The sequence below is a fragment of the Lactuca saligna genome, chromosome 7, assembly GCF_052625555.1.
Source record: "Lactuca saligna cultivar CGN05327 chromosome 7, ASM5262555v1, whole genome shotgun sequence".
NCBI lineage: Eukaryota > Viridiplantae > Streptophyta > Magnoliopsida > Asterales > Asteraceae > Lactuca > Lactuca saligna.
In genome coordinates, this window is record NC_136423.1 from 184,246,554 (window position 1) to 184,270,816 (window position 24,263).

The window sequence follows — 24,263 nt, forward strand, 5'->3', positions numbered from 1 at the left end:
AGAACTCAGCGGGTTGGTGCGTAGACTCGCCGAGTAGAGACGCGATTTCTCATCCGGGTTAATGACCAGACTCGACGAGTCGCATTGGTGGACTCGGTGAGCCCGCTTGTTTAATGAAACCTTAATTTCTCGGGTTTAGGGCCTATTTAAAGGGCCTTATGGCCGTCATTTGTGCTCACCAGCCCCCAGAGCGAAACCCTAGTGCACTTGAGCGTTTGGAGTGAGAGAAAGAGCCATTATCAACCTTGGAGGTGTTGTCTAGCAAGGGAAAGGAAGCTTTAGCCAAGAGGAAGCAAGAGGGTTAACTTCCTAAAGATCTGAGGTCCAGAACATCACATTTGAGGTTCTATTTTCGAACCATTTTCTGTTGACGTGATGTTCATGTTGATTTAGGGCTTATTGAGCCCTTTTGTGGCTAGATCTAGTGCTCCTTTGGTCCCTTAATCGAATTAGGTTCTAGATCTGGATCCTTGGAGGTCCAGAGTGTCCCTTTGTCCAAGCTTTTTTATGAGTCCATGGAGGTTTTGGTTTGGGATCTTTGTACTTGAGGTCAAAACACCATTTATGAGTCATTAGGTGTGATATGAGCACCAAGACATGAACTTTATGTCATAAATAAGCTTGGAAGGACTGGATCTATGAGTTAGTGGAACAGATCTGACCTCAGAAGGTTGTTTGGGGTTATGCATGGGATGCACTCGCCGAGTCCATTGGCAGACTCGACGAGTTGGTGCAGGTTGTTCAGGGATTTCGAACCAGGGGTTGAGTAACCGAGTTGGGTGTGTGACTCAGTGAGTCGGAAGGGACTCAGAGGAATAGGGTCCCCATAGAGACTCGGCGAGTTGGGTTGACTGTTGACCATTGACCAGAGTTGACCGATGTTGACTTGATAGGGTTAGTAAACCTTAGTTGGGAAAGTGTTAATTAGAGATGTATTGTATTATAAGAGGACTATAGCTCAGGGGATCGAACACTAGTGATTTCAGGGATTTACGAGTTACCGAGATATGCGAGGTGAGTCTTCTCACTATACTTTACCTTGAGTAGGTAAATAGAGTTATGTGATACAGTGTTATATATATATATATATATATATATATATATATATATATATATATATATTGTTTGTTTTATTGCATTCTTCTATGTGATTTATGTTGTGCATGCTTCCAGAGTTAGAACCTAAGGGTTCACAGAGTTTGGGTGCACGGACCCACAGAGTTATAGCCTTGAATGGCTAATATGTGTTATATGTCGTATTTTGGTGAAATCACTAAGCTTTGTGCTTACAGTGTTTGTGTTATGTGTTTCAGGAACTAGTGAGGATTGAGGGAAGGAGCCGGCTTGATCAGTACACACACGGGATTTTTATGAGATGAGATCTTTGGATTTTTATATGTTATAAATTGAGTATCAAACAATGATGTTTTTATGATTTACAAATGAATTATGTTTTATAAGTGCGAAAAATTGTTTTGGAAATTTACGGTGTTACAAGTTGGTATCAGAGCCTTGGTTTGAGGGATTCGGGTACACCTTCGAGAGTATTTGAACTCAAACTGAGGATTTGGAAAATATTTTCAAAAGAGAACTAAGTTTTCTAAAAGAAGTAAAAGATTTTTAGAGAAACACAGAGCAGAGACGTGTGTACGATCAGTCAGCGCCCGAACGGTGATTTCCCAAAATACCCTTATGTTATATGTTTATGAGATTGATATGATGTATTCTCTTGCTAGAGAGGGCTAGGTATTCCTATTAGGACTAGGGTGGCCTGATTTGTGATGCCTTAGCCTAGGGGAAGGTGAGCTGATATGAGATGCTTGAGAGTGAGTAGGTAGCAGTGAGGATATATGAGAGATCTATAGAGAGTGGATTATGCATAATAGAGTACTTGGGACTTGGGATCCTAAGAGGAGGACTTGGGGTGTACACTGATACGGTGCGGACAATAGTATTGGGCTCGTACTACTGAAAACACTGGGGCGGCACGGTTCAAGTAAGAATCTTCGGGGTGCCAGAGATCAAGGAGGGATGCGTTATCGAGTGCGAGTATGCTCGAATGAATTTCTAATATATCGTATGTTGTATTTCAGAGGTAGATCATGGTGAGGACATGACTTATGCCAGGGAGCAGCGAGGCTAGTGATGAGGAGATTCGCCAGATCATCCATGAGGAGGTGGCTGCGGCCATCAGGGCATAGATACCAGAGATGTTTAGGTCTATTAAGACCACACTGATTGAGACTTTTGACGAGCGTTATGCCGCTCTTTCTGAGGCTGCTGTCGCAGCGGCCACTGTAGTTGTCACTGCTGCTAGGCCACAAGGGAGTGACTCGTTGTTGTTCATGGATTTCAGCAACACGAAGCCTCCAGAGTTCGATGGGACGCATGATCCGATTGCAGCGATGAGATGGGTCTCTGATATTGAGGGATGTTTCTATACTTGCTCATGTCCGGAGCACTTGAGGGTTCGGTTTGCGCTGAACCAGCTTCGCCTAGGGGCGAAGGACTGGTGGAAGTTCGCGACAGCACACTATTCTCCAGTAGAGCTTGCTGCGGTGACCTGGGAGAGGTTCACCACCATGTTTCGTGATGAGTACATTCCCTCAGTGGAACGAGATCAGTTGGCACAGGAGTTTTTGACCCTTAAGCAGGGTACGGAGTCTGTTACGGCTATTACCAGGATGTTTCATGAGAGGGCAATGTTCTGCCCTGAGCACGTGTCTACTGAGCAGGCACGAATGAGCCGTTACTTGAGTATTTTGAGGAGAGACATTCGGGAGTTCGTGACGAACTCCTCATACCAGACATTTACCGAGCTTTAGGAAAATGCTCGGAAGAGGGAGATCGAGCTGGAGACTCAAGAGAGGGAGGAGGCGGAGTGTCAGGGGAGCTGGCATAGTCTCAGCCGGCAGCCAAGCGGGCCAAGCCCGCTGATTCCAGAGCAGGGAGCCAGAAGGGTCGCCCTCATAGGAAGTGCGGCAAGGGTCATGATGGAGTTTGTAGAGCGGGATCTTGCTATAAGTGTGGCAAGGAGGGGCATATGGCCAAGGACTGCCCAAAGGGGTTTGCAGTATGTTTTCACTACAACCAGACCGGACACCGGAAGGCAGAGTGTCCACTGTTGCGAGGGACTACCCAGGGAGCATCACAGGGATCTGCCCTTGCTGCTATCAGAGCTACTCAGAGCCAGCCAGTGAAGGCCGAGGTACCGAAGGTGCGAGGAAGAGCCTTCCAGTTAACCGCGGAGGAAGTCTGCGCGGCGCCCGATGTTGTGGCTGGTATGTACTCTTTCATGTAATTATTTAATGTTTAAAATTTTATTCTTATGTTATGATATGTGTAGGTACTTTTTCTTGTGAATTATGTACGTGCTTTGGTGTTATTTGACTCGGGTGCGAGTCGATCTTTTACATCGTTGATTTTCAGTCAGCACATCAGCATTAGTCGAGAGTCGTTGAGTTAACCTCTGAGAGTTTCCATCGCCGACGAGAGAGAGATATATGCCAAGGAGGTGATTCAAGGGTGTGTACTCGAGATTTATAGAGTTTCCTATTGATTTGGTCCCGATTGCGATGGGGGTGTCTGTGTCATCATAGACATGGATTGGTTGAGCAGATTTGGAGCAGTTATCGACTGCGAGCGATAGATGGTGACTATACAAGACCCAATTGGGGGAGTTCTTACTATGTACGGCGAGGTTACCCATCCCGATTCAACGTTTTGTTCGGCTGCTAGAGCGAGGCAAAGTCTAAAGCAGGGTTGTAGTGGTTTTTTAGCGTATGTGTTGGATACGAGGGTTGGTGCAGGGAGACCGAGTACAGTTGAGGAGGTCCCGATAGTGTGTGAATTCCCAGATGTTTTCCCTGAAGAGTTACCGGGTGTGCCTCCCAAGAGGCAGGTGGAGTTTCGCATTGATTTGATTCCGAGGGCAGCACCTATCGCCAAGGCGCCCTATCGCGTTGCACCTCCAGAGATGCAGTAGTTATCCTCACAGCTTCAGGAGCTGCTGGGGAAGGGGTTTACACGGCCGAGCAGCTCGCCGTGGGGAGCACCGATCCTGTTTGTGAAGAAAAAGGATGGTTCGCACCGAATGTGCATAGATTATCGAGAGCTGAATAAGTTAACGGTCAAGAACCGTTATCCTTTGCCAAGGATCGATGATTCGTTCGATCAGCTTTAGGGAGCATCTTGGTTTTCCAAGATCGATCTGAGATCTGGATATCATCAGATGAGGGTGCGCGAGGAGGATATTCAGAAGACTGCATTCAGGACTCGTTATGGGCATTACGAGTTCGTGGTGATGCCATTCGGGCTCACCAATGCGTCTGCAGCATTCATGGATCTCATGAAAAGGGTATGCAGACCGATGTTGGATCGTTCAGTGATTGTATTCATTGACGACATTTTGATGTATTCAAAGTCCCGGGATCAGCATGAGGAGCATTTGTGGGAGATCCTCAGCGTGCTGAGATAGGAGAGGCTTTACGCGAAATTCTCCAAGTGCGATTTTTGGTTACGAGAGGTGCAGTTCCTTGGTCACCTTGTTAACCAAGAGGAGATTTTGGTTGATCCGGCCAATATCGAGGCGGTAATGAGTTGGGAGGTGCCGAAATCTCCTTCTGAGATCAGGAGTTTTCTAAGGTTGGCCGGCTATTATTGGAGGTTCATCAGGGAATTCTCCAAGATTGCTGTTCCTCTCACCAAATTGACCCGGAAGGGTGTGGTGTTCAGCTGGGGCCCAGAGCAGCAGGCCTCATTTGAGAATCTTCGCTAGAGATTATGCGAAGCCCCGGTGTTGACTCTTCCAGAGGGGTTGGAGGACTTCGTGGTGTATTGTGACGCATCGATATCTGGGCTGGGCGCGGTGTTGATGCAGAGGGGGCATGTGATCGCATACACATCGAGGCAGTTGAAGCCCCATGAGGCAAGATATCCCACCCACGATCTAGAGTTGGGGGCTGTGGTGTTCGCCCTCAAGATTTGGCGCCATTACCTGTATGGGGTTCGGTGTAAGATATACACGGATCACAAGAGTTTGAAGTATTTGATGGATCACCAAAATCTGAACATGCGTTAGAGGAGATAGTTGAACGTGGTAAAGGATTATGATTACGAGATCCTCTACCACCCGGGCAAGGCTAATGTGGTGGCCGACACCCTGAGTCATAGATTAGAGCCCGATTCGGGATATTTATTTGAGATTGACAGTGATGATTCCGGTATTGGACACCATCGGAGGGGCTCAGGCTGAGGCAGTGAGACCGGAGAACCGCAAGAGAGAGCGAGTTATCGGGAAGGTGATAGAGTTCGTGACTGATAGCAGAGGGCTTATGACATTCCAGGGTTGGATTTGGGTACCGTTTGTTGGAGGAACGCGTACCATCTTGATGGAGGAGGCACACAAATCGAGATTCTCGATCCATCCCGGAGCCACTAAGATGTTTCTAGATCTTAAAAAGGAGTGTTGGTGGCCCTGTATGAAGAAAGATGTAGCATGGTTCGTTGAGAGGTGCTTAAGTTGTCGCAAGGTTAAGGCTGAGCACCAGCATCAACATGGAAAGTTGCAGCCATTGGAGGTTCCCGAGTGGAAGTGGGAACATATCACCAAGTTATCGAGAACTGCTAGGGGTGTCGATGCAATTTGGGTGATTATGGACAGGTTGACGAAGAGCGCTCACTTCCTTGCCATCAGTTAGAGCTCTTCTGCTGAGAGGTTGGTAGAATTGTACGTAAGTGAGGTGGTATCGCGACATGGGGTGCCAATCTTGATTGTTTCAGATCGAGATGTGCGTTTCACTTCTAGATTTTGGAAGAAATTTCACGAGGAGTTGGGTACGAGGTTGCATTTTAGTACCGCATACCACCCGCAGACTGACGGACAGAGTGAGTGGACGATTCAGACGCTCGAGGACATGCTTCGAGCATGTGTGCTAGATTTCGGCGGAAGCTGGGACACGTATTTGCCCTTAGCAGAGTTTTCCTACAACAACAGCCATCATTCGAGCATTGGTATGCCGCCCTTTGAGCTGTTGTATGGGAGGAGGTGTCGGACCCCCATTTGTTGGGGAGAGTTCGGGCAGCGTGTTATGGGTAGTACGTAGATTGCGCTGCATACGACGGAGCAGATACAACAGGTCAGGTAGAGATTGTTGACCGCTCAAAACCGCCAGAAGAGTTATGCGGATAGGCGACGATCTGAGCTTGAGTTCCAGGTCGGTAACTATGTTCTCCTGAAGGTATCTCCTTGGAAAGGAGTGATTCGATTCAGGAAGAGGGGCAAGCTAGGGACCTAGTATATCGGGCCATTCAGAGTGATTGCGAGGGTGGGCAAGGTAGCGTATCGCCTGGAGCTACCTGCGGAATTGGAGTGGATTCATAATACCTTCCATGTGTCTTAGTTGAGGAAGTGTATAGCCGACGAGTCGGAGGTAGTTCCGTTAGAGGAAATTCAGGTGGATGCGAGCCTGAACTACGCGGAAAGACCAGTTGTGATTGTGGATCGGAAGATCAAGGTTCTGAGGAACAAGGAGGTGCCTCTGGTACAGGTTCAGTGGTAACATCGGAAAGGATCCGAGTTAACCTGGGAGCCAGAACGTGAGATGCGGGAACAACATCCGTAGCTATTTCAGGGATGAGACTTCGAGGGCGAAGTCAGAATCAAGTGGGGGAGAATTGTAACATCTGTAATTTCAGGTATTATATTTATTCATTTTATTTTGAGTTTTGTGGAAGAAATCAGCGAGTTGGTGCGTAGACTCGCCGAGTAGAGACGCGATTTCTCATCCGGATTAATGACCGGACTCGACAAGTCGCATTGGTGGACTCGGCAAGTCCGTGTTGTTTAATGAAACCCTAATTTCTCGGGTTTGGGGCCTATTTAAAGGGCCTTATGGCCGTCATTTGTGCTCACCAGCCCCCAGAGCGAAACCCTACTGCACTTGAGCGTTTGGAGTGAGAGAAGGAGCCATTTTAAATCTTGGAGGTGTTGTCTAGCAAGGGAAAGGAAGCTTTAGCCAAGAGGAAGCAAGAGGGTTAACTTCCTGAAGATCTGAGGTCCAGAACATCACATTTGAGGTACTATTTTCGAACCATTTTCTATTGACGTGATGTTCATGTTGATTTAGGGCTTATTGAGCCCTTTTGTGGCTAGATCTAGTGCGCCTTTGGTCCCTTAATCGAGTTAGGTTCTGGATCTGGACCCTTGGAGGTACAGAGTGTCCCTTTGTCCACGCTTTTTATGAGTCCATGGAGGTTTTGGTTTGGGATCTTTGTGCTTGAGGTCAAAACACCATTTATGAGTCATTAGGTGTGATATGAGCGCCAAGACATGAACTTTACGTGATAAATAAGCTTGGAAGGACTGGATCTATGAGTTAATGGAACAGATCTGACCTTAGAAGGTCGTTTGGGGTTGTGCATGGGATGCACTCGCCGAGTCCATTGGCAGACTCGACGAGTTGGTGCAGGTTGTTCAGGGATTTCGAACCAGGGGCTGAGTAACCGAGTTGGGTGAGTGACTCGGTGAGTTGGAAGGGACTCAGAGGAATCGGGTCCCCATAGAGACTCGGCGAGTTGGGTTGACCGTTGACCATTGACCAGAGTTGACTGGTGTTGACTTGATAGGGTTAGTAAACCTTAGTTGGGAAAATGTTAATTAGAGATGTATTGTATTATAGGAGGACTATAGCTCGGGGGATCGAGCACTAGTGATTTCAGGGATTTACGAGTTACCGAGATACGCAAGGTGAGTCTTCTCACTATACTTTACCTTGAGTAGGTAAATAGAGTTATGTGATACAGTGTTTTATAGATATTGTTTATTGCATTGCATTCTTCTATGTGATTTATGTTGTGCATGCTTCCAGAGTTAGAACCTAAGGGTTCACAGAGTTTGGGTGCACGGACCCACAGAGTTATAGCCTTGAGTGGCTAATATGAGTTATATGTCGTATTTTGGGGAACTCACTAAGCTTTGTGCTTACAGTGTTTTGTGTTATGTGTTTCAGGTACTAGTGAGGATCGCGGGAAGGCGCCGGCTTGATCAGTACACACACGGGATTTTTATGATATGAGATCGTGGGATTTTTATATGTTATAAATTGAGAATCAAATAATGATGTTTTTATGATTTACAAATGAATTATGTTTTATAAATGCAAAAAATTGTTTTGGAAATTTACGGTGTTACACTTCAGAAATCGGCTACCCCTTATTCTAAGAGTACTTGAGCTGATTTCAATATCCTCCAACCTCTGTCCAAGCTCATCCTCTTGCTTGTGGTATTTGTAAGTCATTAGAGGAGTGACATTTGTGAATCTAAGCTCCAATGACAATAAGATTCAAGATTTGAAGAAGAGGTAATCATCTAGATCTATTTTGTTATGTCAATTAAGAAATTATATATACTAGATCTAGGGTTTGCAAGCATTGGATGAATAGCATGTACAATAGAGAAGCCTAGATCCAAACATTAGGGTTTGCATGAGCACATAGGATGTTATTTTGTGTAAAACCCATTAGTGGTATCAGAGCCTTGATTGGCTTCTATTGTATTTCATGCTTTGTGTTTCATTATTGCTAGAAAGTCGAGTTTTTGTGTGATCTTCCTGGCAGACTCGACAAGTCCCAATGTGGGCTCGACGAGTAGGATGAACTCGATGAGTCCATAAGGGGACTCAGTGAGTCGGAGCGTCTGGCAGAGGGATTTTCGGGATTTCTTGCTGTTTTACTTAAGTATAATTGCCTAACTCGTTTTTATCTAATAAAATTCAAATTTTATTGTTAGTTTATGATTATCCTTGTCAAAACTAAAGATAATTACCAGTTGTTTGAATAAAAAATTTCTTATTTGATAATATTAGATTATTTAAACTAATTGTTGAATTATCTTGTAAATAAAATTGATTATGTCAAATTTAGATAATCATTAAATTAAATGTTTTATTTTATATTATTTGCTATCTGATCCTATGTATTTTGAAAAGTTCAAAAAACTTTCCCTCAAGTTTTGAAATTTAAAATTTTGCTTAAAAGTTTAATTTGAATTATTTAAATTTCAAACCCTGGAATTTTACAAGTTTAAAAATTCACCTTATACTATTATAATATTACAATATTAATATATATATATATATATATATATATATATATATATATATATATATATATATATATATATATATATATATATATATATATATATATATATATAACTTAAAATGTTAGTCTTACCGTTAGTAGATCTCATTCACGAAACTGATCTATAAGGGGGTATAAGGTTATGGCCTATAAAATGGCCGTTTAATGGGTGTCCGCTCTCACCCACCACTTCCTTGATTGGTGGAGGTTCGTTAGCCGAACCGCTAGGATAGGGAAACCCTTTCCTCATTAATAAGTATAATGAATTTTAAAAGTAACTAAATTTTTTTCAAAAATTTCCAATCTTAGTTACTTTAGGCAAAAGTGAATTTGATGTAATTCCATGAAATTATTCTTTGTACCCATGTTAAGACATTAGTGGAGCTTGTGTGGTTAACTGACACACTAATTAGGCTCTAAGAAAAGGTGGCAAAGGGTGACTCATTGTTTGTCAGTTTGATAGAGCGTGTGTGGATAACTGACACATCGAATAGGTGACTATAACAATGAGGGCACCATGTACATTTGCCTGGTTATTCACACATGTTTTGTGATCCTCGACATCCGAGTCACAATCTAGGAGATTTTAATACATTTAAAACTTAATCTCTTTTTTGTTTTTCATGGTGGAGATTTAGTGAATCGTCATTCACTTACCTTCAAATTATTTGCATGTTAGATTACGGCATCCCACTTCTAATTTGTAAATAATGTTGTTGGATCCTAGCCCTAATTTCTCATTTGGGTGTTTAATTGGGGATTCATTTCTAATCAAACTTTGTCCTTTTCTGTTTCAGATGTCGAATGTCAACAACAATGCTTCCGGCTCGAACTCCTCTGACTCATTCTCACTCATGAACTTATGTGGGAGAGTGATCTTTGATGGGTCCAATTTCAATGATTGGATCCGAAACATCTGAATGGTCACTCGTTATGAAGAAAAAGAGTATGTCCTAGATGAAAAGCTGAAGGAGATCAACCTAAACACTACCACTGCTGAAGAGATCGTTTCCTTTGAGTCCCACGAGCGTGATGCCACGAATGTCCATTGCATCATGCTAGCGACCATGACTGCAGAACTCCAAAAGTCCTATGAGGACATGTATCCCTTTGAAATGCATCAAGACTTGTTGGACCGGTACCGCCAAAACGCTAGGCAAGAAAGGTACTAGATTATCAGTTTCGATGATCACTGCCAAAATGGGTAATGGAGAGTCCCTTATCACTCATTTGCAAAAGATGCAGAGATATGTTGATCGCCTACTGAAGTTAAATGTTAACTTCGATGAAGAGCTGGAAATTGACATCATCCTTCACTCATTGCCTCCCTGCTACAACCAGTTCCGTATGACCTACCACATGAATAAGGAAGAGGTCACCTTGAACAAGCTTCAAGGCTTGTTGAGGACTGTTGAGAGCAATCTCAAGGATAAGTCTGTTGCACCGACTCCTACTCCTACTACTACCCCTGTCTTGGAAATAGGGCAAGGGAAGGGTAAGAAGACGAAGGCTCCCTCAAAGGCCAACCACAAGGGAAAGTCCTAATATGGTACCTCTTCTAGTGGAACCAAGGCTGGTTCTGCTAAACCCAACTCTAACCCTAAGGAGGCAGAGTCCCACCATTACCACAAGATAAGGCATTGGAAAAGAAGCTGTCCAGAATATCTACAAGCTATCAAAGATGGGAAGATCAAGCCGTCCTTTGCAGGTATTTACACTATTAAATCTAATGATTCATTGCATGCTATTTCTTGGGTTCTTGATACAGGATGTGCTTTTCACATATGTTCTGATTTGTAGGGACTAAGAAGAAATAGGGATGTGGAGCGTGGAAGGATAAACCTAATCATGGGAAACAGAAGATCGTTGCCTATCATCAAGATTGGAGTTTATTCCCTAGTTCTTAGTAATGGATTAGGTTTAGATTTAAATAATTGCTGCTATTAGCCAGATATGGCAAGAAACATCATTTCATTTCATGGTTTATCTAGACAAGGATTTAGATATTCATTTGATAATGAAAGAGTTCTATTTATGCTTATCTTAATAGTGTTATATATTTTGAAGCATTGCCTTGCAATGGAATATAGGAGACTGTGATGGTTGTAGATAACTTAGGAAATGATGTGTCGTGTGTTGATTCTTCCAATAGTATGGATAAAGCATGCTTGTGGCACTGTCGTCTTGGACATGTCAACATGAAACGCATAGCCAATCTCCAAAAGGATGGAGTGTTTGATTCATTCGACCTTAGGGATGATGATGTGTGTGAGTCTTGTTTACTTGGAAAGATGACTAAGTCACCCTTCATTAGTACATGAGAAAGGGGTGAGGGTTTATTGGATCTCATACACACCAATGTATGTGGGCCCTTTAGATCCACCATAAAGGATGCAAACCACTTCTATGTGACTTTCACAGATTATTATAGCAGATATATCTACTTAATCAAGCACAAGTCAGAAACCTTTGAAAAGTTCAAAGAGTTTAAACAACAAGTGGAGAATCAGTTGGGCAGGAAAGTCAAGATGCTTCGATCCGATCAAGGAGGAGAGTACCTAAGTCTTGAATTCCACGACTACCTCAAGGAATGTGGAATTGTTTCACAATTGACGCCATCTAGAACACCGCAGTTCAATAGCGTTGCTGAGAGGTGTAATCGAACCTTGCTAGACATGGTTCATTCCATGATGAGTCATGCTTCACTACCTATCTCATTCTGAGGGTATGCCTTAGAGACTGCCACCCATATGCTTAACTTAGTCCCTATGAAGAAGTTTGCCAAAAAAATCTAACGAGATGTGGATACAGAAGGCTCCCTCATTAGCACATATCAAGGTTTGGGATTGCGAGGCTTTTGTAAGACAATAGACTCACAAAAAGCTCGAACCTCGAAGTGAGCGGTGTATTTTCATCAGCTACCCGCAAAACTCCTTTAAATATCTCTTCTATAGACCGAGTAACAATGTTGTCTTCATCGCCAGGAGAGTGACAATGTTGTCTTCGTCGTGAGGAGAGGGGTTTTCCGAGAACGATTACTTATAAGCCAAGGGGGAAGTGGGAGGCAAATCGATCTTGAAGAGATTCAAGAGTCGAGCAATGAAGGAACCTCTAACGTTGGCGCTCAACCCGAGGAGCAAACTACGGTTGAACCGATTGACGAGTCATTACCTTTTAAACGTTCCAGTAGAGTTAGTGTTCCACCTGTGTTGTATGATTTTCATATAACGAGTGACGGTGATATGTATATTAGTGATAGTACACTAATAAATTTGGACGAACCTACCACTATAAGGAAGCCATGGCATGCCCGGAGTCTGCAAAGTGGAAAGAGGCGATGGACAGTGAGATTAAGTCCATGTATGACAACCAAGTTTGGAATTTGGTTGATCATGTACCAGGTCATAAGACGGTCGGGTGCAAATGGATCTTCAAGAAGAAGACTGACATGGATGGGAATGTACATACTTATAAGGTGTGATTGGTTGTGAAGGGCTTTACTCAAACTCCCGGAGTTGACTATGATGAGACCTTCTCACCAGTTGCAAAGATAAAGTCTATTAGGGTGATGTTGGCCATTGCAACATTTCATGATTATGAAATCTGGCAAATGGATGTCAAAACCGCTTTCCTTAATGGGAAGTTAGCTAAGGATGTTTACATGGCTCAGCCAAAGGGTTTTGTCAATGTGAAGCATCCAAATAGAGTGTGTAATCTTGAGAAGTCCATTTATGGACTTAAGCAAGCGTCTCACATATGGAATCTTTGTTTCTATGAGAAAGTTAAAGAGTTTGGTTTTCTGCGAAGCGAAGATGAATCATGTGTATATGTCAAAGCCAGTACGAGTATAGTAAGCTTCCTTGTATTGTATGTTGATGACATACTACTCATAGGAAACGACATCCCAATAGTACAGGAAGTAAAGTCCTCACTTGGGAAGTGCTTTGCTATGAAGGACCTCGGAAAGGTTGCCTATATTTTGGGAATAAGGATAGTGAGAAACAGGAGTAAAATACAAACAGGACATAGTCTGAATACTTACTTGGACAATGTACTAAAGCGTTTTAGTATGGAGAATTCCAAGAAAGGGGGGTTACCAATCAAAAGTAATGCCAAGTTGAGTAAGACTCAAAGTCCAAGTACCGAAGTCGAGATAGCAGAGATAAGCCGAGTACCTTATGCTTCTGCAGTTGGCTCGATCATGTATGCTATGACTTGTACTCGCCCTGATGTGGCCTTTGCTTTGAGCATGGTCAACAGATATCAAGGGAACATTGGTAAAGCACATTGGATCGCAGTTAAGAATATTCTTAAGTACCTTCGGAGGACCAAGGAATGGTTCCTAGTCCTCGGTGGGAGTGATGACTTAAAGGTACGAGGGTACAGTGATGCCAATTTTCAGGCCGACAGGGACAACTACCGTTTTCCGTCGGGCTGGGTCTTTACCCTTAATGGAGGAGTAGTTACTTGGAAAAGTTCCAAGCAAGAGACCGTAGTTGATTCAATGTGCGAATCAGAGTACAATGCAACGAGCGAAGTGTCAAAGGAGGCGATATGGCTGAAGAATTTCATTGGAGATCTTGGAGTTGTGCCAGCCATACAGGAGCCTATGGAAATTGTATGTGATATCGAAGGAGCGGTTGCCTTGACCAAGGAACCAATGGATCATGGTAGATCTCGACACATCGACAGAAAATATCACTTTAATCGACATTGGGTAGAAGAAGGACTCCTCGTAGTGAAGAGGGTATTATCGGTGGATAACCCAACAGATCCGCTTAGGAAGAGACTGAGTAGGGTTAAGCACTTGTAGCACGCTAGGAGCATTGGGCTGAAGGACGATATTAGTTTAGATTAGATAGTTTAGAAATGTGTAATAGATAAATTGTAATTAACATTTGATGATTAAATAAATGAGTATTATTTATTAGTAAAGATACTGTCTTATGTTAATTGTTTAACTATTGTTTCATTTTGCATGTTTTGACTTCCTGAATAATTGAAATTATTCGAACGGTCCACACTCGTTCATATGGTGGAAGTAGGTATGAATGAAGACTGTCATGAATTGGTGTCTAAATTCTCTAAAGTGTATTAGACATAGCAAAAGTTTGCTACAACGTTCATGAGTGCTTATGAACAGGTTTTGAGCATTGGAATAAACCCAGGCTTGCTGGAATCACTTCATGGAATTAATCATGAGTGATTGTAAGATGATAATATCATATGGTCTTAAAATCTAGATATATGGTTTATTGTTTGCTAGTCGGTTATGCATTGATAATGTGAAAACGCATCAGTAACTTGATGTTAAGAAATGCATTGTTGTGTATGATTTGATTACTGAATGGTAAATGCATATAAGTCGAAGTTTATTTGTTCCTTTTATTCTAAGAGGATAAAAACGATATCAGGGCCCCTCGATGATTTGGTTTGACTTATGTGTCGGGCCCGGTCAGGACTAAATTGATGTGTTCAATTAAGTTCTATGTCAAACGAATATGAGATCGAGAAACAAACTGTTGGACAATAAGTATGACCTTGTTCCATGTATTTTTCCACACGATATCTAGAACAGAGGATTATACGATCCCTTATCTGAAGGACATGTTATTGATGAGATCAGAGTTTGACATCATCTATGAGAGCTACGATTGCTAATCGGAGTGTATTTGCATTTATAGTTACTAGACTTATCCAAGTGGGAGACCGTTAGATTAGTGTCTAAGCCCGTAACGATATTTGGTATGTATTTGATCCGGCTGTGCATGGTCCTTTTGGGTTTTCTTCACCAAAGCAACATGATAGAATGATTTATGAGTAAAGAGGTTATTATGATTTATTAATATGTTATATGAATAATATATTAAAAGAGAAATCATATAGTTTAATTAATATTAGACAACAATTAATTAAGAAATTAATTTTGTGGCTAAAAGAGAATAATTAAATAACAGTGTAACGACCCGTTTCCGGTATGTTAATTAATTTGATTTGGGCTAAGTTTTCAAGAGGGACTCGGCGAGTTCTAGCCTGACTCGCCGAGTCGGGTCGCGCATCTTGTGCACGCGGGAGCCGGCGACTCGGCGAGTCCATATCCTGGACTCGGCGAGTCCATATCCTGGACTCGGCGAGTCCGTCCGTCTGGGTGAAACCCTAACTCCCCGGGTTTGCTCACTATTTAAACCCCATTATAGCCTCCATCTCGTCACTTTTCCCCTGAGAGCACTGTGAGAAACCCTAAACCTTCCTCTTGTGAGCTTATAAGTGATCTTGTTCCATTTTGTGAAGGGGTGAAGAAGGAGAAGAAGAAGGAAGCAAGGAAACGAGTTCTAGTGCCAAGATCCAAGATCAAGTGTGAACTTATTGAGGTATTTTCGGAGTTCTCTTCTGGTTTCATGCTTAAACTTCCATTAGAGCTCTTTTAAGGGCTATTTGATGCTTGTTCCAAGCTTTATGCTTGCTTGAATGTGTTATTAAGCCGAAATACCTTTGGATTTGAGTGTTGGGATGTTGTAGAGTCCAGATCCACTGTCTTTTTGGAGTTACATTGCTTATTAGCCATGGATCTACCCTTATTGTGCATATTTTAGTCTTATTTCCCTCATTCATGTGGTTGTGCACGTAAAGTTGGAAACTTTACGTGGTAAAACAGCTTAATGGACCTAGATCTATCATTTGCATGTGTTGGATTCAAGAGAAATCGAGTAAAAATATGTTGCATGGCGGCGACTCGGCGAGTCGGAAGAACGACTCGACGAGTCAGGTCGCGAGTCCCGAGTTCTTCAGTTTCTTCAGTGTCGAGTGGACGAGGTGAGTTAGGGAGTGGACTCAGCGAGTTAAGAGTAGACTCAGTGATGGAGGGACTCGGCGAGTTTGTTCATACAACTCGGCGAGTCCAAGGCAATCTTCTTGAGGATCAAGAACAACTCGTCGAGTCTGTTCATCTGACTCGGCGAGTCGGATGAAGATCATCTGAGTTCTTGGATCCAGAGGGTACTCGTCGAGTCGATGCCACACTCGACGAGTAACAGCATGTAAGAGTTGAGCGGAGAGTCTAGGACTCGGCGAGTCAGCCCTGAGTAAGTCAACTTTGACCAAGGGTAAAAGAGTCATTTTACCCTGAGTGTAGTGCTAGTGATTGATTGAGTGTGTTTATGGATTTGTAGCCGAGGAGATTCAGGAGCAGCAGCCGTTAGCTTTCCGAGCCACACACTCATCCGCTAGCTTACGAGGTGAGTTTCCTTCCCATAGGGGCGGGTCTAAGGCCACAATGCCGGCCCGTCCAGTTAATAGTAGTTTCCGGACTTCGGTCCGATGTAGTAGTTAGTATGTTTGATGCCTTCGTGGTTCAGACATAATTCATGTGCTATGTGTTATGTGTTTTATGTTCCGGGTTGCGGCCCGATGCAGTATGCAGTATGTTGTTATGATATGCTATGCTATGCTTAGTTAGTTCCGGACTTTGGTCCGATGCAGGGGACAAGGTCCCAGTCAGTTCCGGACTTCGGTCCGATGCAGTCAGTTCCGGACTTCGGTCCGATGCAGCCAGTTCCGGACTTCGGTCCGATGCAGTTAGTTCCGGACTCCGGTCCGATGCAGTTAGTTCCGGACTTTGGTCCGATGCAGGGGACAAGGTCCCAGTCAGTTCCGGACTTCGGTCCGATGCAGTTTCCGGGCCCCGGCCCGATGCAGTGGGCAAGGCCCAATATGTGTTTATATGTTGTTGTATGGTATGTGGTAAGTTGGGGGAGCTCACTAAGCTTCGTGCTTACAGTTTCAGTTTTGGTTTCAGGTACTTCCGCAAGCAAAGGGAAGAGCTCTGGGTGACGGCATCGCACACACCACCGTTACAGCTTTAGTCTGGATTTGATTTAGTTGTTGTTTTTGGATATAGTATGTTACAGTTTCCGCACAGTACTTTATTATATTTTGGGGCATATCACGCATGGTTTATTTATATGATACTCTGATTATAGTTTGATGGTATTAAAAACGAAATTTTTGGGTCGTATTTTTGGGTCGTTTCAAACAGGGACTAGAACTATCAATTGTGTGATAATATATTGCAGAGATACATATGAGGATGTAGATGAAGAATTTAGTATTGTAGTTCCTCATAATGATAATATATTGTCACGTGTAGGCACACTTGACTTGCAGAAGGAAAATGATTATTTTCATACTGATTGTCATGGTATTCTTATACGGACGGTATGTGTTTCTTAATGTCATGATTTACATTTGTGGCAATAATATTTTTCCTTCTTTTAACATATTATTATCTTTATTTTTGTTTGTAGAAGTGAAAGGCCAAACCTTGATCCTGACATTATGTCGTGTAGGGATTCTAAGGAGTATCTTATTTTAAGGTATTTTCAAAACACATATGAAATGAGAGCTAGGGTTTCTCTGAGGTATAAGGGTGTTAGAGGCTATGTATGAACCCTATAAATAAATTAAAGTTGTTTAAATATGAAGCAAATCCTAAAAGAATCATCGGCTTGGGCCAGAACAGCTGCCACACCGTGACCTTCTTGGCCACACCGTGGTGGTCCAAATAAAACACACGCTTCATTTGATCATCGCCACATCGTGGGCATCCTTGTACCACGTTGTGGCATAGAGTTTCCTCCAAAACTCCATCTTTGGTCCTTGATAAAGTAAGTTTTAACCAATTTAGAACTCGGGTGTTACAATATACATCTTTTTTTACTAGAATTTCTATATGTAATTTCTAAGATAATAAGATAAAACCATAATTTTAAACACATAAATTACTAGTGGTTAACTAGACCATTAACTAATACGAAAGAAAGAGTTAACCCTAAGTTTTCCTTACATATTTTAGGGGGTGTTTTGGATTATCTTATTAGCTTATTTGTGGTAGGAAAAACAATAAGCAATAAGCAATGAAGGATGTTTATTAAAATTAGTTTATTTAACTTATTTCTAACACAATAAATTGATTTTTAAAGATTTTATCTAAACATTTAAACTTAACTTATTACGATGGAAATAAGCAATGAACAATAAACATCCTATTTTTTCCTATCCAAACACCCCTTAGTCTTATCATTTTTAATTATTAAGGAATACACATTAACCCATATATACTTCTATTTTTAAATTATGGCTATACTAGGGGTGTTATAATAATTAACGAAACATCCTTTTTAAAAATAAATTTCATATAATGCACAAACCATACGTATAATAGGAATTTAGTATATAAAGTAGGTTATATAGCTCAAATAAATTAAAAGAACAAAGTATATATAGAGAGATACTCTTGACAAACTCATCTTGAATTTTTATTTTTATTTTTATTTTTTAATTTTATTATTATTATTATTATTATTATTATTATTATTATTATTTTTTGTTGTTGTATTTTCTAATACTTTATTTGCTATCTAGAATGGTTTGAAAACGTAAGTGTCACCTATGAGTAACACAATTGTGTCAAAAATACATTAAGCAACTTATCAATCTCTTAAATCAAAAACCAATTTTTTTTTATTGTTTTAAAGCCTCCTTATGTTAATACAAGGATGTAGGCAAAAAGGGATTGATTTGGATACATGATATACAAGGACAAAACAAAGGAAAAGTCATAGACATGGGCTTAGCTCGACCGAGTTGAGTGTGTATAACACAAAAACATGTCGAAATGTCTTCCAAACTATCTATAATTTTACAAATATGTTTTATATATACCCAAATCTTTCACAAATGATTTAACTATGTTGTAACATATTCCTAACGTAATTATAACTAAATGTCACATTGGTTAAGTGCGACCCAACCATGCAATTTTACGTTCGTATGATTGACTTGTAGTAAAGGTTTCATTGAATAGAACTCTAGAAAATTGGTGTTCGCACTAATATGATTTAGACGGGTCTAACTTATGTCTTTCGGGTCAAGAAGCTCTTGAAAAGACATGATCCTTTTTTGAAAAACCACTAAATGCAAGATGGTTTTACCGTATAATGTTATAAGAGAAAGACATCGAATGACTCATATAATTCATATATGAAAATTTATGAAGTCTATAAACACATTTTCTTCACCAAAAACAAAACCCTAATTTACCCTAGGTATAATTATCAAAAGCAAAACAATAAGCAAAATTTGAAATATGTGTCTAAATGCACTCTCTTCCGTTTTGGTCTTCTTTTCCTAGTAACTCAGATTAAATACATATCGATATAACTATAACCATATCAAATTTGTCAAACGTGGCCCGGATAACGTTAATAGTTAATAGGATGAATCATTGTTATAATAACAGATTTTTAAATAACAATAATTCAATTAGAAAATAATATAAAAGTAATTATACCAAAAGGACTTTTGTTTAGCGGTATCAAGTGTTTTCCATTCTTTCTTGAAATCGTTTGTTCAAGTTTTATCTGAAAAATAGATAGATTAAGGGGTGGTTTAGGAATACATTATATATATATATATATATATATAAACAGAAATTAAGAATATATTTAAGGACAAAAATCGAAAAATCATCTCTTGACGGCGTTATTCCCGATTTGAGGAGTCTCATTAGTGTTCGAAGCAAGGTCGTCGAGTTATTGTGCATTTGTTTGAAAAATGGGATTTTCATCTGCTGCTACTTGTGTAGGTCTTCATAATTTGCCATGGAACTTCGACTCCCATCGTCAAAGGGTTTTCAAGATTGCTTGTTCGAGTGCTAAAGACACACATCAAAGTCCGATTACACTTGAGTTTTCAAACCCTAATAAAGCACTCAGGGCTTCGTCTTCCAAGATGGAAGCAATTCAATTTGATGAAAGAAGTAGCCCCTTTGAGGTACTCTCGATTTGGTATCACCATATGATAGACCGCTTCGGTTTTGTTAGGACTTGAATTTTGTGGTGTTGCTTGGAGTTGGAATGTTTGTGTTCCATGAAATCAAATTGGTTACTTAATAAATGAGAATGATGTTCTTATTTCTTTCATAAATTACATTCTTGGGTCGGAAATGTTGATTCATTAATGAATTGTTGAAATTGGTAAAAGTGTTTGAAGACACAATTCAATTCATGTATGAGGTGGTTGTGTTGTGTTGAATGAAGGTGAAGAATGAGATTGAAATGTGCTATGAGCTGATACGCAGACTTGGGAGAGGCGTGGTGTACTTGGGTTCTGCAAGGATGGGGCCGGGACATGAGCATTATATCCAAACACAGGAATTGGCAAGAGAGGCAAGTCCATATTTATATTTTTGTGTATTGTGTTTGAAAAGAGAATTGTAAAGTTATGATTTTGTTAAAGGTTGCAAAGCTGTTGGGATGCACTTCATGGTCAGGGGCTGGACCAGGGCTGATGGATGCTGCAACTCGGGGCGCTCTGGAAGCAGGAAAGCCGGTTGGTGGATTCAAGATTGCTAAAGAAGCAGGGGAATGGACAGCAACTAATTTTCATCCGTATCTTCCTTCTCATGCTTACCTTACATGCAGGTAGATAGATGATGATGTGGTTAGAATTATTATTAGATTATTTATACTGACTGAATCTGAATGCAGGTTTTTTTCTGCAAGAAAGCATGGGTTGGTGGATGCAGCGGTTAGAAGTAGTAAAGGGGAGAAGACGGGTGTGATTGTGTTGCCAGGTGGGATTGGTACTCTGGATGAGGCTTTTGAGATTCTTGCACTCATCCAGTTAGAGAGGATAGGTTCTGCACTCCCTGTCCCTTTTGTTTTGATGAATTATGACTCCTTTTATTCCAAGCTTTTACAGTTTCTGGATGTCTGTCAAGATTGGGGGACTGTTTCCAAAGGAGAGGTTTCCTCCCTTTGGAAAGTATGTAACAACAACTCCGAAGCACTTGCATATCTTGCACAATTTTATAATCAATGCTAAACAGGTGTAATTTTTATACTAATCAACCTCTCTCTATCTCTCTCTCTCTCTCTCTCTCTCTCTCTCTGTTTTTTACTCTATTCTGGTATGTATATTTCAAAGATGTGGGATCATTAACATTTCTTCTTCTTTCTCGGACATATCTATCCTCCTTTCATAGCCATCCATCCAAACTGGTTATCTTCTTCTCCTTGTAACCCTCCCTCGAGCTGGAACTTCTTCTCGAGTTTCATTTGGTGCATTTTATACCGACTCTAATATGGAAATTAAGCGGAAAAAAAAGGGTAAGAGGAAACATCACATCACATGTCTGATTCCAATTAACATAAGGAATTGAAACTTGCAAACCACACAGCCTACTGGAGCATGCTGTTATTCATCTTGAATTCAAATTTCTAGCATACCAGGTGACTACCTTTAACATTCTTATACATTGAATTGATTCTTCTAGGAAACTTAAATCAACCATATTAGTGCATTTAGTAGTTGCTTCATTCTATATACTATACATATATGCAGCTTCCTATTACCAACTATAAATACAAAACAATTCATTAAGGGAGATTTAATCTCATAAAATTATATGTGGTTTCAAGACCAAGTTGCCTGGAATTTATAGACTAAAAGATAAAAACAGAATATTTGGAAACAAATAACCCAATCTCTTATTATGTATGTAAGTTTCCTATAAACATAAGAGTAATGACTGAATTTACCAACTTTTCCATGGAACCTACACAATTACTCATTATTGTTAATGTAGCAAACTGAAAAACATCTTCCTATACCTATCTCTTGAGGGAGTTTTGTTGTCACAAATTTAACACGTTCTTCTTCCTTTATTACAAACGTTTGTCGGATCCCCATTGTATATAACCCTGGCGTATTCATTAGGTACTTAAAGAGTTAACTGTAATATTCCTTTATGTTGTGATGAATATGTTCCTTCAGAAAATCCTATATTTTCTTAGTAAGAATATCATATTACCAGATCCTTCTATGACTACTTAGCTTACACTAGCTATATATAAACCAATATCGAACGAACAATTGATTGTGTGGATTTGCCCTAAGCCCACAACCAAACAAGGAACAGGGAATGAGGCAGAAACCACACATTCCACTGCCGATTGGATATTCTTCATACATAATTTGCATGCATAAACTAAGGAATTATATAAACTGAGGAATTATAGAATTAACCATAGTTATTCTTTAAGTTGAATGGTAAACAGTTTGCTTGTAAATTTTTCGTTTAAATAATACTAAGGTTATCAACGACCTATAATATATCATAAAATCGTACGTCATAAATCCCAAAAAGTTGTAATAAAGGTGTCATAACAAAAGAACTGTGACAATATATCATAGTATATGAAATAAACTCTTAGGATAAAAGCTGAAGCTGTGGTGTGTGCAATGCCATCATCCCGAGCCCTTCCCTTTGCTTGCGGAAGTACCTGAAACCAAAACTGAAACTGTAAGCACAAAGCTTAGTTAGCTCTCCCAGACTACCACATAACATACAATCATATAAACACATATTGGGCCTTGTTCACTGCATCGGACCGAAGTCCGGAAACTGCATCGGACCGAAGTCCGGAACTAACCAGGGCCTTGCCCTCTGCATCGGACCGAAGTCCGAAAACTGCATCGGATCGAAGTCCGGAACTGACTGGGACCTTGTCTCCTGCATCAGATTGAAGTTCGGAACTAACTGCATCGGATCGAAATCCGGAACTGACTCGGACCTTGTCCCCTGCATCGGATCGTAGTCCGGAAACTGACTGAGCATAACATAGCATAGCATAAACATATCAACTAGCATAAAAACTTATACTGCACACTGCATCAGACGGAAGTCCGGAACACATAACACAAAGACATGCTTGAATCACAAAGACATCAAGCACACTAAACTACTGTATCGGACCAAAGTCCGGAACTGGCTGCTAACTAGATGGGCCGATATTGTGGCCGTAGACCCGTTCCTACTGGAAGGAAAACTCACCTCGTAGTGTTGGCTGCTGTGATGCTAACTCTAAATTTGGCTGACCGTTGCTCCGGAACTGTCCGACTACAATTTCCAAAAACACTAGATCAGTTATTGGTAAATGCTTTTGGGGTCAAATAACTATATTACCCCTGGTCAAAGTCAACTACCAGTTGACCGGACTCGCTGAGTCCCTCCTTTACTAACTTTGCCTTTAACACAGCGAGCCCCTTTCCCACTCACTGATTCACTTTGAACTCACAACTCGAAGGGAAAAACGGGGACTCGCGACTCGACTCGTCGAGTCCGAAGAACAACTCACCAAGTCCGAACGCAGATTCCATGCAATCGAATTCTAATCCATTCCAGGGTGTAGATCTGAGCCCTTGGGACCATCTGAACACGTAAAGTTGCTGAGTTTACGTGTAACTACGAAGGAATGAAGTCATTTCACTCAAACGTTACTTTTCTCGGGAAAACTCATCCGACTCGCCGAGTTGTAGAACAACCCGTCGAGTCTAAGGTAATCTTCATCGGACTCGTCGAGTTGCTCATCCAACTCGTCGAGTCCAAGGCTATCTTCATATGACTCGCCGAGTCAAGCTTGTGACTTGTCGAGTCCATTCAATCCCTTTTCCATACAGGCCTGATATGAGCCATGCAGTGACTCTAAGTCATAGATCCATGCCTCTAGGGCATGCTGATCACGTAAAGTTGCAAACATTACGTGCATGCATGGCTTTAAAGGCTTTAAATGCCAACTCTAAGCTCTTAATCGGGTTTCAAGCTCAAGAGGGACTTCAATCACGACCTTAACTAAAACTTTACACTTCTAGAATTAAATAAGAGTCCAGATCTGAAGTTTTCATCCAAGGAGAGTCCATATCTCAAGTTTTGAATCATAAAAGGCTCCAAAGAAGGCATAACAAGCATAAATGAGGTTATAATGGAGGAATGCACAAGGTCATAACTTCATTACCTGAATGAAGAACAGATGTAAGCTAACTCCTGGATCTTCCTACCCTTCAATGGACCTTCTTTCCTTCCCAAAGCTTCCAAGGTATCACAAACACACTCAAACTCAACAATAGGGCTATGGTTTACAGGGGAAATGTTCTAAGAGTGATAGAGGTGAGGTTGGGGGCACATATGTGTTTAAATAGGGTGCAAACCCTTAAAATTAGGGCTCCCTCCAGACAGGCAGACTCGTCGAGTCCAGCGTATGGACTCGTAAAGTAGCTAGCTC

General features: G+C 41.2%; 1 protein-coding gene across 1 annotated transcript; it reads left to right on the plus strand.

Moving 5' to 3' along the window:
• Positions 1-19,654: 19,654 nt before the first annotated feature.
• LOC145003795 (uncharacterized) lies at positions 19,655-21,046 on the plus strand. The gene is made up of 4 exons (XM_078962708.1): positions 19,655-19,971; positions 20,238-20,366; positions 20,437-20,621; positions 20,688-21,046. The coding sequence occupies exons 1-4, from the start codon at positions 19,753-19,755 to the stop codon at positions 21,022-21,024; spliced, it is 870 nt and encodes a 289-aa protein (XP_078818834.1). The 5' UTR covers positions 19,655-19,752; the 3' UTR covers positions 21,025-21,046.
• Positions 21,047-24,263: the final 3,217 nt, after the last annotated feature.

Coding starts and splice junctions, on each gene's coding strand:
- LOC145003795 (XM_078962708.1), top strand. CDS start 19,753: ATGGGATTTTCATCTGCTGCTACTTGTGTAGGTCTTCATAATTTGCCA. Junction 19,972..20,237: donor AAAGAAGTAGCCCCTTTGAG/GTACTCTCGATT, acceptor TGTTGAATGAAG/GTGAAGAATGAGATTGAAAT. Junction 20,367..20,436: donor CACAGGAATTGGCAAGAGAG/GCAAGTCCATAT, acceptor ATTTTGTTAAAG/GTTGCAAAGCTGTTGGGATG.